Source organism: Ranitomeya variabilis, chromosome 3 (assembly GCF_051348905.1).
Source record: "Ranitomeya variabilis isolate aRanVar5 chromosome 3, aRanVar5.hap1, whole genome shotgun sequence".
In the NCBI taxonomy this organism is placed as follows: Eukaryota; Metazoa; Chordata; class Amphibia; order Anura; family Dendrobatidae; genus Ranitomeya; species Ranitomeya variabilis.
In genome coordinates, this window is record NC_135234.1 from 702,852,979 (window position 1) to 702,867,678 (window position 14,700).

Below are 14,700 nucleotides of genomic sequence, written 5' to 3' on the forward strand. Positions count from 1 at the left end.
TAGGGCTTTGTCTATATATATTACAGCTTGTGATGGAGCTTTGTCTATACATATTACAGCTTATGATAGGGCTTTGCCTATACATATTACAGCTTGTGATGGAGCTTTGTCTATACATATTACAGCTTATGATAGGGCTTTGCCTATACATATTACAGCTTGTGATGGGGCGTTTTTTCTATACATATTACAGCTTGTGATGGGTTTTTGTCTATGCATATTACAGCTTGTGATGGGGATTAAAAAAAAAAAAAACAAATTCTGACAATAGAGAACAAACCTCCACCTTGGATCTATCAGGTCCTTTATGAGGCTTTGTCTATGCATATTACAGCTTGTGATAGGGCTTTGTTGTTAGAATCTGTTTAGTTTGTGACTATCCGCCATTTTCTTGTGGAGTTCTGGCTCCTGGTCTTTTTCCTCTGGTGCTGGGTTTGTCTTGGGTCAGGTGTTTGTTTCACCCTTTATTACCCAGCACCTGCCTCCCAGTCCTTGCTGGACAACAGTGTTAATCTGCTTGAGCTCTAGCTTGGTGCTTTGCTTTGTCTTCTGTGTGTGTTATTTGTGCAGTGCTGGTACCTCTGGTTCTGCTAGCCTTAGTTTCTGTTTTCTATTGGTTTCTGCCGCCTTCTCTTTGTTTTCTATTAGGAGGTGACCCGTTTTTGTACCCAGTCCTTAGTTCTTTTAGGGAACCCCTTCCCCTTATCTATAGGTCTTCGTTTGAGATTAAAGGGAACCTGTCACCCCAAAAATCGATGGTGAGGTAAGCTCACCGTCATCAGGGGCTTATCTACAGCATTCTGTAATGCTGTAGATAAGCCGCCGATGTTACCTGAAAGAGGAGAAAAAGAGGTTAGATTATACTCACCCAGGGAGGGTCCCGCTCCGATGGGCGTATCAGGGCCGGTACAGCGCCTCCCATCTTCATTCCATGACGTCCTCTTCTGGTCTTCACGCCGCGGCACCGGTGCAGGCATACTTTGTCTGCCCTGTTGAGGGCAGAGCAAAGTACTGCAGTGCGCACGCGCTGGAAAGGTCAGAGAGGCCCGGCGCCTGCGCACTGCAGTACTTTGCTCTGCCCTCAACAGGGCAGACAAAGTACGCCTGTGCCGGAGCCGCAGCGTGAAGGCCAGAAGAGGACGTCATGGAATGAAGATAGGGGGGACCAGAGCGGACCTGAGATGCCCATCGGACCGTACCGCAGCGGGACCGTCCCGGGTGAGTATAATATAACCTCTTTTTCTCCTCTTTCAGGTTACATTGGGGGCTTATCTACAGCATTACAGAATGCTGTAGATAAGCCCCTGATGACGGTGAGCTTACCTCACCATCGATTTTGGGGGTGACAGGTTCCCTTTAACCTAGGATCGTCGGTGGGCCTATTCGCAAGGAATGGGTCGCCCACTCCATTGTAGGGTTTCAGCCTAGTCATAATGCAGGGTCAGTTTTCCTCCTACCTTAGTCCTGTGTTGCAGATCCGTAACATTTGTCTATACATATTACAGCTTGTGATGAGGCTTTGTCTACACATATTACAGCGTGTGATGGGGCTTTGGCTATGTATATTATAGCTTGTGATGGAGCTTTTATCTGATAAGTGTTTTGATTTAAAGATACATGTTTGTAAGACCTTCTAACATGACGCCTCAATGGACATGACATCACTACCTGTAGAACCGGCGCAAAATAATGGGCCTAACAGCTCCAAGGTGGAGCTTTGTTCTTACTTGTTGTAAGGATTTGGTTTTCTTAAACTGACCACATGCATGAAATTATTGTAGATAATTTAGAAATTATTGTAGATAATATACATAATTTGTCTTTATAGAGATCAAAACAACGACCACCCACCAAACAATAAACTCTTTACTGTGGCCACTACTGTATGACCACTACTGTATGACCACTACTGTATGACCACTGAAGAGCAGAATATCTGTATTATGTACCTCACATATGCACAATAGTGTTGTGGACACTACTATTTGGAAACGTTTGGGAACACTATTGATAGGGTTAGGTGTACTCAACTTAACATGGACAAAACAGAATTCATCATCTTTCCCCCATCTCACGCGACCTCCCCAACGAACCTATCCATTACAGTAAACGGCTGCCCACTCTCCCCAGTCCCACAAGCCCGCTGTCTTGGGGTAATCCTTGACACTGATCTCTCCTTCAAACCACATATCCAAACCCTTTCCACTTCCTGCCGCCTCCAACTCAAAAATATTTCACAGATCCGTACATTCCTAAACCAAGAATCTGCAAAAACCCTAGTCCATGCCCTCATCATCTCCCGCCTCGACTACTGTAACCTCCTGCTCTGTGGCCTCCCCTCTAACACTCTCGCAACCCTCCAATCTATTCTAAACTCTGCTGCCCGACTAATCCACCTGTCCCCCCGCTATTCCCCGGCCTCTCCCCTCTGTCAATCCCTTCACTGGCTCCCCATTACCCAGAGACTCCAGTACAAAAGCCTAACCATGACATACAAAGCCATCCACACCCTGTCTCCTCCATACATCTGTGACCTCGTCTCCCGGTACTTTCCTGCACGCAACCTCCGATCCTCACAAGACCTCCTTCTCTACTCCCCTCTTGTCTCCTCTTCACACAATCGCATACAAGATTTCTCTCGTGCATCCCCCCTACTCTGGAACTCTCTACCACAACATATCAGACTCTCGCCTACCATCGAAACCTTCAAAAAGAACCTGAAGACCCACCTCTTCCGACAAGCCTACAACCTGCAGTAACCACCAATCGACCAAACTGCTGCACGACCAGCTCTATCCTCACCTACTGTATCCTCACCCATCCCTTGTAGATTGTGAGCCCTCGCGGGCAGGGTCCTCTCTCCTCCTGTACCAGCTGTGACTTGTATCGGTCAAGATTATTGTACTTGTTTTTATTATGTATACCCCTCCTCACATGTAAAGCGCCATGGAATAAATGGCGCTATAATAATAAATAATAATAATAATAATAATACTCACATGCTGCTGCTTTAAGATAGTAAAAATATTGGTTTGGCGTTAAGGCCATGGTTATAAGATTCACATATTGGGGTACAAATATAACTGGCTTTGATGAGCAATACGTGTGACTTGCGCCCCTTTGACACAGATTTTGAAAAAAGAGATATTGCAGCGGGTTAGCTTACAGAATTTATTACGGACGAGCCCAGTTTCTGGTTACCAAATATTGACATACCATATATCTATCAGAGGTCCCCAAACCTGTTTCTCCGGAGCCACATGTGGCTCATGAGACCATAATGTATGGCAGCTTGCTGTGTAAGCACCAGGCCTAGCCGACAGCTATGAAGAGCAGGTCGGGACTCGCATATACCGGCCTGGGGGTTTGGGAGATAAATTAAATAAGAGCCAAGCTGGACATAAGATGATACTGCCAGATAGAGGGGTGCTTGAAGCTGGGTGCTATAGCGTGGTGGGAGTGCTTGATGCAAGAATACCCAAGGGGGGTGAGATGGAATCCCCTGGATACAAAGATACTGTCTTGGTGTGACTTCTGGGAGGAGGCAGGAGCTGGATGTCACTATTTGGGGGACTCAGGATGTGGCTAGAGAACCTCTCACAGCTGATTATGGCTCTCAAGGTAAGAGAGGTTGGGGACCATTGCCATATGTCTACATCACAGTTTGGCATAGGTGAAAGACGAGTTTTTAGGATTCAGTAGGTGCACCAGATTGTGATACATTTAGTGCAGATTGCCTTTTTAACTTGAAAATCAGTTCTATTCATATGAATGGGGAAATATTTGCAGTTTGTGCATGGATATCTGCAAATACAGAGGATTGGGATAGTAGAAGAAAATTCTGTGACCAATCTGACGTGTGTGAGTATCTCCGAACTAGACAGCCTCTGACTTCTGGCGCTAAAGGCATTGAGATAGCTTCATATGCTGCAAATTTTGCTGTCATGGCCAAATCTGAGTCTTTTGACTTTGTCTTTTACACAAAATGGACAGATATCAGCTGCTTACATGTCCATTGTACTAGGAACAAAGGACAAGATGTTTCTTGGCTCCATATACACATCTGTGTGTAATAATTATAGGGTATAATTCAGGAGACTCTTTGCGTGGAACAAGACAACAGGACACAGTTTTATAAGTGGTAAAGTTTATATTATCACACGGTGATTCAAACAGGTGCAGAGAGAAACTCAAGTCCACAACACTTGGTGCAAATAATAAACGCAGCTTAGCAGTCTATAGGAAACTTCAGAGGAAAATGCAATCAAGCAGAAAGTCTATGAAGCACAATTATTCTTGAGGATACTTGACATGAATAAGTCCTTGCTTAGTCCAAAACACAGATAGATATGCTTATAAGGCAGTTCAAATAATATCTTAGCTCAACCAGGGAGGCCTGGGTAATAGTCTCAGGTTCTTGCAGAGCAGCAACAGCTTACATGTCCAGCAAATGCAGATGGGAGTAAACACGAGCAGCAGATGAAGGAGGATTACTGGAACTGGTGTATGCAGCAGGAACTCAGAGCAGAGTAGCAGGATCACCACACAGGTTCACAGGAGCAGGTATATAGCCAGGGAGTCACCAGAGGTCAGGAGCTGGATGCAAGGCAGAATACTCTAGCACAGACTGAAGGCTGGGGTGGAGTTTTATAGCAGGAAGACACAGTGCACATGAGACCAAAGACGCCATCTTGGAAAAGGGCAGTAATGCACAAAAGGTAATAAACAATGTTCAGAGTCCTGACACTGTGAGGCCCTCAAACCAATGTTATTCTTTATTTGTCCTTTGCCCATATGTATGTAGATTTATATACTCAGTAATATATTTGTGTATTTATACATAAATTGCAACACCAAGAAGGAAAATTTGTGGAATTATGGAAATCACAGGACTGACTAATATTATTGATATGCTTATGGGGAAAAGTTGGAACCAACATTTTTCATAACTTTTTTATTTATTCAGTATCAAGTATGAGCACCGTATGCAGAAATCCCCATGCTTACATTACTTGGCTGCTATCAATGAGGGTATTAATAGTTGTCGAAGTAATATTCTGCCATTCTGAATGCACTTGGCAAGTCATCAAGATCTGCTGCCAGCCGCTTCCTTTGTAATTGCTGACTAGTCTCAGATGTGCTCGATGGGAGACAAGTTCGGAGACTCTGCAGGCCATGGTCTCACGTTTAGGCCATACAGGCTGCTCACAGTAGCACGAGCAACATGCAGCCTGATGATGTCTTGTTGACAAACGGCTTACTGGGACACTTTGGAAAAATGACTGTACCACTGGTTCCACGACTAAATTAATGTAGCAACTATTGCTGATCACGTGTGAAAAATAGAGGGGTCCGTCTACACTACATTATGCCACCCCCCACTATATAATCCTGGGAATAGGACCGGGGTGGCATTGCCTCGTGAAGGCTCTTTATGGAGTTGCCCACATGGTCTCGAGACCAATCTCTTTCTATCATTGCATCCATTCAAGAGCAGGACTTGGCGCTCAATTATAACCGCAGTCACATATTTGATATTTATAGGTCATCAGGGTGTCTTTTTTTTTTTGGCAGACAAACTGCATACTGCACTAGAGAAGAGAGCGCTGGTCTAAAGGATGTGACTTATCTCATAGGCTTAGAGGCATTCGAAATGTCAGAATAACAGTGTGGTGAGAAGCAAAGACTCGAATATCAAAGCAGTATGGAGATTTGCGTAATTTAGTTATATAGAGGGTGCAGGGCAAATTTTACAGTAGAGTGGAGTTCAATGACAATTTTATTATGGAGTAGTTCAATGACAAATTGCTCTCTGCTCTCCGTCAATAAAATGTGCAGTGCATGCAATAACTAGATATTAAACTAAAATAACAAACTAAAAGCCTATTCGTTGTTTTTCTAAAAGCAGCAAATAGTATGAAATAGAAAAAAAAATGCTGACATGTTAAATCCCTCATAGCTTCTGTGCCGCCAATCCAGTACTCCCCATCAATCTCCGTTTACTTTGCTGAAACAGTTCATTCATGTGACCACTGCAGCCAATCACTGACCTCCGCGGTCATACCTCTATGTACAAGAAGAAACTGCTGAGGCCAGTGATTGACTGCAGTGGTCACATGGATGTACAGTATATGATCGCTGATGCCAAGTTAAAGGAAATCCGTCAGCAGGTTTTTGCTATATACCCTGAGAGCAGCATAATATAGCGCAAGAGATCCTCATTTCAGCGATGCGTCACTTACTGAGCTGTGTGTTGTAGTTTCAATACATCAGTGTTTTATTAGCAGGAGATCATCACTGCCACACTGAGTCATGACAGATAGCTGTTTCTGTATGTATATGGAGTAATATTTTTATTCACCGAGAGCAATCAGAGATCTTGAAAATTCTACAGGTTCTGAATGGCGTTACTACAACTGAAAGTGCTACTTCTTCCAATCATAAGGGTCTTGTGTTTGCCCACGCCGGAGATTGGGACATTGGCTGCCGTTCTCTTGTATAGGGTCTGCTCTGCAGCACTCGGCAGCGGCTGCTACACATTGACTGGTGATGTGCATTGCAGTTCAGTTTCATGTTTATATCTGGTGGCGACCTAAACTAATAACAGCTGATTGGGGGGCACTCTGTGTGAGACCCCCACACCGATCCAATATTGATGACCTACATTAAGGATCTATACAACAAATTGACTGAGCAAAAATCAATCCTATGCCTCCTATTGTAATATTCTTATAGATATGTCAAAAAATATGTAAAACGTAACCTTTAAATATCAAAAACAAAGAAATGAGCAGGAGCATAAGTTGGAATACATGCAATGTAAAGGCGCTTGTTCACACTGCAAAACATACAGTAGAAACAAAATTAGCATTTACCCTGCTGTACGTAAGTAGACAGTAATAGTACATGTACATACCATAGGATATTTTATTAAACACTGTTTTTTATTTAAAAAAAAAAAAAGCATAAAAGCCATCCCGCCACGACAAGGTGTACCCAGTCGGGACAGTCCTATCCTCTAGTATTAAAACCTCAGCTTGTGTCAGTTATTAATAAATATCAGTCTAAAAAAAAAAACTAAAAGGTAAAAACAATTTCTAGAAAAACTGGCTTCACAAGAGCCACCCGGATTAGTGGATAAACTCCGTTATGGGATAATCTAAACATTTATAGGTCACACAACTGGTGTATTAAAGAGCTGACCTGACACCATATGGAAAAGTCTGCTGAGATTGATCCCATTTATTTTAAGCACTAGATTTATGCTGGATGTTTATGACTGGTGATTGATTGCCCTTTAATCCACCAGTTATATGACCTGTAAATGTTTAGATCAGAGTTTAACCACTATCCGGGTGGCTATTGTGTGTTATTCTAGAAATTGTAACAGTCTGTCGTTATAAGGGACTTTTTTGGGGGGAACTTTTTGGGCATGTTTTTGACTGATATTTGTTCAAAGTTAAGTTTGAAATATTCTTTTGCGATATCTATACCTATTTTAAGGATAGATCATCAACATCATTTGATCGGACAACCCCTTTAATTCCATACAGCTTTAATATAACATTTGTCTATATTGGCTGGGCTTATCCTATATGTAGGTAACAAATACATGCATATTCTAGTCGTTAGAAATGGGGAATTATTCCTATTCCTCCTGCAGCAGTGCCCGAGGCTGGCTCTATATCACCTGATCACAGATCCTGACATTAATTCATAACAAGCAGTTTTTATCAGTGCCTTAAAAACAATTAGCCTAACGACACCAACTTTGGTTACTACTCCGATATACCTGTGTCAGCGGTACTCATGTGATGATAAATTAGTCGGAAAAGTGGCACTGAAAGCAATTATTTGGCCATAAGTGATGCACTGCACAGAGTACACAGCCAAGGAAGGGCTTGTGTATGGCTGATCTGGCATACAGGACAATAGGATTCTTTGGTTGGTTCAGGCTCTGAAGCAATAATGAACCCCAAGTACAAAACATCAATAAGGTTCACTGTAGACTAGTAACCATAGCTTTTCTCACTAAAGGCTCATACTCATCTGCGTGAAAAACGGACAGGCGCAATCCGATAAAAAATCTCATTGTACTCTGACTAATGTTATTCTATGATTCCCTTCTCATCTGTGATTTTCTTCTCGGGTCAGATAAGACTGAGAAAAAAACATTTCAGCATGTTGCGATTGGCCGCGTATATCGGACGAGACTGACCAATGCAAGTCAGTGGATGTGAGAAAAAAAATCGCACAGCACACGGATCATTGCGTGTGCCGTCTGATTTTTACGCATCCATCCCCTAGAAAACCCGACGTTTCATCTGCCATGTACAGTAAAATCACTATGTGACCTGTCAGAATTGAATAGATAGGTTTGCATTGGCAGCTGACATCAAGCCCAGGGGTTAGTAATGGAGAGGCGTCTATAAGATGGCCCCATTACTAACCCCATAGTCAAATTGTAAAAAAATACAGCCTGAATGAAGTCCTTTATTTGAAATAAACATTCCACTAGTGATGAGCGAGTATACTCTTTGCTCCGGTTTTCCCGAGCACGCTCAGGTGGTCTCCGAGTATTTGTGAGTGCTCGGAGATTTAGTTTTTGTTGACACAGGTGCATGATTTACGGCTGCTAGACAGTATGAGTACATGTGGGGGTTGCCTGGTTGCTAGGGAATCCCCACATGTACTCAGGCTGTCTAACAGTCGCAAATCATGCAGCTGCTGCGACTAAAACTAAATCTCCGAGCAGTCACAAATACTCGGAGACCACCCAAGCGTGCTCGGGGAAAACCCGAACAACGAGTATACTCGCTCATCACTACACTCCACCCCTCTTTTACCCATTTGTTTTAAAAATTAAAAATAAAAAAGCAAAGTTATACTCACCTGTCCAACGAGATAATCCATCGATGCCCATGTCCCCTATAAAAGACAAAAAAATAATAAAACACCATAGTCCTCCCCTGTCCTACGAGAAGATAATCCATCGATGCCCATGTCACCTGTAAAAGACAAAAAATAATAAAACACCATATTCCTCACCTGTCCGACGAGAAGATAATCCATCGATGCCCATGTCACCTGTAAAAGACAAAAAATAATAGAACACCATATTCCTCATGTGTCCGACGAGAAGATAATCCATTTGGCCTGTGACGAGAACTTTGTCACGTTAGCAGTGACGTCACCAGCATCTTTTCAAAGTATATTTCCTCTGAAACACTGCAGACTACAACATACCTGGCTGCAATATACCTGTCTGTGTGTGCAACATATGCAGAACAGTTTACAATAAATAATGAATATACACCTGTCCTGTATACTGTAGCTCACGCACGGGTAGCCATACAATTGTACTCGTGGGGGGGAGGTGCAGGGGTCCTAATGTATCTCTGCAGTGCTCAGTCAGCAAATGTCATACCAAAATTTACAAACGTGCACAATATTTGTATGTTTAGGTTGTGTCATTACTAAAAGGCCGGGGTCACATTTGCGAGTTCAATGCAAGAAACTCACGCGAGTCTCTCGCATCAATACCCGGTACTGCCGCCAGCACTCGGGACCCGGAGCGTGCAGCTGCATGGATTTCTATGCAGCTGAACGCTCTGGTCCCAAGTGCCGGCGGCATTACCGGGTATTGATGCGAGAGACTCGCGCGAGTTTCTTGCATTGAACTCACAAGTGTGACCCCGGCCTAAGAGTGGTTGTCCTGTTTATATGCTCTACTAGCAGGTACAGACTGGGGCTTAAATTCAGCCCTGGCATTTGAAATCACACAGGCCCATGTTGTCCCCGTCCACATGAACCAGATGGGATATATTACTAATATTACCCTGGATGGAGGAAAGGAAGATTTTCTACAAGACCAATATTTCTAATGATAACTGTGGCCTGCTGGGGTAAGTGACGGAGTCAGCAACTTTGTGCTCCGTCACAACTCTTAACAGTATGGGTGTCTTGAGAACACCGATTCTGTTAACCACATAGCAGACAAGGCGGCCCATAACCAGGCAGGCCCTTCTGGCATCTGCCAGAATTGCCAGATGACCAGTCCGGCCCTGTCTACTAGGGTAAGTTGACATCATCGAAGAAACCTTTTCTTAGTAAATCCATTCAAAAGATTGTGAGCACAAAAGGACCGTTCAAACCAAGCTCAAGCACTCGGTGCACACTTTTGTGGCCAAACAGCTCAGTCCAACTTCCCACCTACTTGTTTTTCGTCTATCAACACTTTCCTCTTCCTCAATCGACAATTCTGGCTTTACATGAGCCAAATAAGGGCAAAGATTCATGGAAAAAAAGTAGGTGGAAAGGTGGACTGAACCGTCTGACCATAACTAGGGTGCACCGAGCGCCTATGCTTGGTTTGTACAGTCATTTTGTGCTGACAGACGCTCTTTAAAGGGGTTGTCTGGTGTTAAGCTACAAGTCTGTAGTCACTCTATGTGACTGCAGACTTGTGAATGCTCACATCGCTGCGCACTGTGAGGAGTCTCGTGCCGGTGCTGGTAGTGGCGGGTTCATGAAGGCAAGAATGTAAATTCCATACATGTGGTCATATGCCAACTAGACATGTGTGACCTCGCTCAATGCAGGTGTATTGAGTGAGGCTGGATACAGTCTAGTCGGAATGTGGCTAGAAATATATAAATCATATACTGGCGGTCACATGAACGCCAGCTGTCGACTCCGGCACCGGAGAATTCTCACAGCACATAGTGACCGCAGACTTGTGGTTTAAGACTGGACAACCCCTTTAAACTCTAAATGAGATTTGCTATTTTAGACCACCCACTGGTGAACACAGACAGAAAAGGGCTCCTGTGCAAGAACAATATATGGTCCCTTTGCAGCCCAACATCTCCTAAAAATGCAAAATTGCACCTGCTTGGAGGCTTAAATGGGCCCCCCTACCTTGTGGGCCCCCGTGTGGAGGCGCAGGTTGGATCAGTGATATGTCCACCCCTGAGATTACCTATTCTGTTTCTTTAGTGCATGAGCATTCCTCAGGGATGAGAGATGTTGAATAGGTGGGCACCATCTGATCACCAGGCCGGCTTGTAATTACCAAGGGGTTATCTTTACGAGTCATCCCCTTTAACACATGATTAATTTGCTTTTATAGCCTCATATACAGTTAGGTCCATATATATTTGGACAGAGACAACATTTTTCTAATTTTGGTTATAAACATTGCCACAATGAATTTTAAACAAAACAATTCAGATGCAGTTGAAGTTCAGACTTTCAGCTTTCATTTGAGGGTATCCACAATAAAATTGGATGAAGGGTTTAGGAGTTTCAGCTCCTTAACATGTGCGACCCTGTTTTTAAAGGGACCAAAAGTAATTGGACAATTGACTCCAAGGCTATTTCATGGACAGGTGTGGGCAATCCCTTCGTCATGTCATTCTCAATTAAGCAGATAAAAGGCCTGGAGTTGATTTGAGGTGTGGTGCTTGCATTTGGAAGGTTTTGCTGTGAAGTAAACATGCGGTCAAAGGAGCTCTCCATGCAAGTGAAACAAGCCATCCTTAAGCTGCGAAAACAGAAAAAAACAAGCCGAGAAATTGCTACAATATTAGGAGTGGCAAAATCTACAGTTTGGTACATCCTGAGAAAGAAAGAAAGCACTGGTGAACTCAACAATGCAAAAAGACCTGAGCGCCCACGGAAGACAACAGTGGGGGATGATCGCAGAATAATCTCCATGGTGAAGAGAAACCCCTTCACAACAGCCAACCAAGTGACCTACACTCTCCAGGAGGTCGGCGCATCAATATCCAAATCTACCATAAAGAGAAGACTACATGAAAGTAAATACAGAGGGTTCACTGCACGGTGCAAGCCACTCATAAGCATCAAGAAGAAAAAGGCTAGACTGGACTTTGCTATAAAACATCTAAAAAAGCCAGCACAGTTCTGGAAGAACATTCTATGGACAGATGAAACCATGATCAACCTCTACCAGAATGATGGAAAGAGAAAAGTATGGCGAAGGCGTGGTACAGCTCATGATCCAAAGCATACCACATTATCTGTAAAACACAGCGGAGGCAGAGTGATGGCTTGGGCATGCATGGCTGCCAGTGGCACTGGGTCACTAGTGTTTATTGATGATGTGACACAGGACAGAAGCAGCCGAATGAATTCTGAGGTATTCAGAGCCATACTGTGTGCTCAGATCCAGCCAAATGCAGCCAAACTGATTGGTCGTCGTTTCATACTACAGATGGACAATGACCCAAAACATGAAGCCAAAGCAACCCAGGAGTTAATTAAATCAAAGAAGTGGAATATTCTTGAATGGCCAAGTCAGTCACCTGATCTCAACCAAATTGAGCATGCATTTCACTTGTTAAAGACTAAACTTCAGACAGAAAGGCCCACAAACAAACAGCAACTGAAAACCACCGCAGTGAAGGCCTGGCCGAGCATCAAAAAGGAGGAAACACAGCGTCTGGTGATGTCCATGAGTTCAAGACTTCAGGCAGTCATTGCCAACAAAGGGTTTTCAACCAAGTACTAAAAATGAACATTTTATTTAAAATTATTGAATCTGTCCAATTACTTTTGGTCCTTTTAAAAAACAGGATGGTACATGTTAAGGAGCTGAAACTCTTAAACCCTTCATCCGATTTTAATGTGGATACCCTCAAATGAAAGCTGAAAGTCTGAACTTCAACTGCATCTGAATTGTTTTGTTTAAAATTCATTGTGGTATTGTCTATAACCAAAACTAGAAAAATGTTGTCTCTGTCCAAATATATATGGACCTAACTGTATAAATGTTTTCTTAGTAAGATCTTATTTAGGAATCTTTGAAGCTGGCTTTCATTCATTTGTGTAATGTGCCGAGCTATATACAATATATACACATCTATATTTGGCGGTGTAGACCATGCAGTCGTTTCACTATTATTAAATTCCCCGAATTCATTGTTAGCCGCCCGTTGCTCCCATAGATCTGCGTGTAATTGTTTGGATAGCAGGCGTTGTATGTAACAATCACGGTTGATGGATTTGTTATTGCTTTTCTATTGTTTCTTCTATTTTTAATATGTGTTTATGTTCAATTACATTATTTCTAAATGAGAAACTGAGCTCTTAATGGTTCCCGAACAAATCTATATGACTGTAACAAGAGGCGGCTCAGTCACTCAGTGCTACCAGAATAGTAGCCGTGTTAATGAGACCCGTTTTTCTCGCAGCCCACGGACGGTGTTTTTGAACCATTACATGACCGTCATCGCTGTTAATATGTCCAGAGGAGTTTCTAATCCATCGGTGAGTAACGTTTCTTTCCCTTTGCAGGTATCTCTACGATGTCCTTGGGGAGAGACATGGAGCTTGAACATTTTGATGAGCGCGATAAAGCGCAAAGGTACAGCAGAAGTTCTCGAGCCAATGGGCTACCAAGTCCAACCCATAGTGCCCACTGCAGTTTTTACCGAACCCGTACCCTGCAGGCCCTGAGTTCAGAGAAGAAGGCGAAGAAAGTCCGATTCTATCGCAACGGTGATCGATATTTTAAAGGAATTGTCTATGCCATTTCCCCTGACCGATTCCGATCCTTTGAAGCTCTCCTGGCTGATTTGACCAGAACTCTTTCCGATAATGTGAATCTGCCCCAGGGAGTGAGAACTATCTACACAGTGGACGGGATCAGGAAGATCATTTCCATGGATCAGCTCACTGAAGGTCGGTATCACATTTTGTTTCTTCCTTTACCGTCTGTGAAAAGGTGTGAATAAGCACGAGTCCCAAAATGGGCAACTGGAAGTTTCTGTGGGTTTTCCTGGGTGGATCTGGTAGGGCCTAAATGATCACTGTAACTCCAAGTATATTATACTCATCTAATAATGAATAATACGATTACACATTACTTAATTTACCAATTCCATTTTCAGCCTAAACATCACTTCCAAATGCCGGACACTTACGTTGTACACTTCTCACTGCCATGTGTGGACAGCAAAAACAAAAAGCAATGGATTTAGCCAATGCTGAGGAGGTGTAATGCATCATTGGAAACTAGGAAATGGAAGCTCCAGAACCTATAGTGCTGGCAGAATGCTCAATCTGAAGAACTAACCAGTGAAATGTAGTGTACGACAAGAAAGAGTGCATCAAAACAGTGGCAGCTTCTGGACAAATAGGACTCTTGGCTTCATGATACGCCATAGGGGATGTTTAATGATCTAACTTCAGTTCAGCAGACACGGGACGGGGGTCTTGCTGACAAAATATTAATATAATATATAAATATAGAATATTAAATATATTACCGTACATTAATTAAATTAATAACAAATTATTACATTAGTTAAATAAAATAAAATAAATATTATGATTATAAATATATTAAGCAGAAATATAAAACTTACGTTCAGGGTAACAGCCTTGGGAAGCTGATGACAAACAAGTGGAGGGGTTATAGGAAGAAAGCTAATCATGGCGATGCTACTTTTCTCGTGCTGTGGCCCATAGCTGCCATTTACCGCTGATCGGTCTGGACCTGCTGGGACTGTGCAGATTACTAAATAACGTCTGTGAAGTGAGGACAGGCGTCTTTTGTTCCTAAAACGACTGTGACCCACGGGTCTAATTGCTGCACTTTCATTAAACCATTTTCATTTGAAGTGGCAATTACCAGTGCAGCAGAGCTAAATTAGTTATTTAACCCTTCGGTAA

At 42.9% G+C, this 14,700-nt stretch overlaps 1 protein-coding gene across 6 annotated transcripts in view; it reads left to right on the forward strand.

Moving 5' to 3' along the window:
• DCLK1 (doublecortin like kinase 1) overlaps positions 1-14,700 on the forward strand; it is a 487,270-nt gene that overhangs the window by 46,498 nt on the left and 426,072 nt on the right. For all 6 annotated transcript variants that reach the window (XR_013224066.1, XM_077298215.1, XM_077298213.1 and 3 more), the window contains exon 2: positions 13,321-13,707. Coding sequence is in view for 5 of the 6 variants with exons in the window: in XM_077298215.1 (XP_077154330.1) it covers positions 13,332-13,707 (376 nt within the window). In the remaining variant the exon portion in view is untranslated. The remainder of the gene's footprint in view (positions 1-13,320; positions 13,708-14,700) is intronic.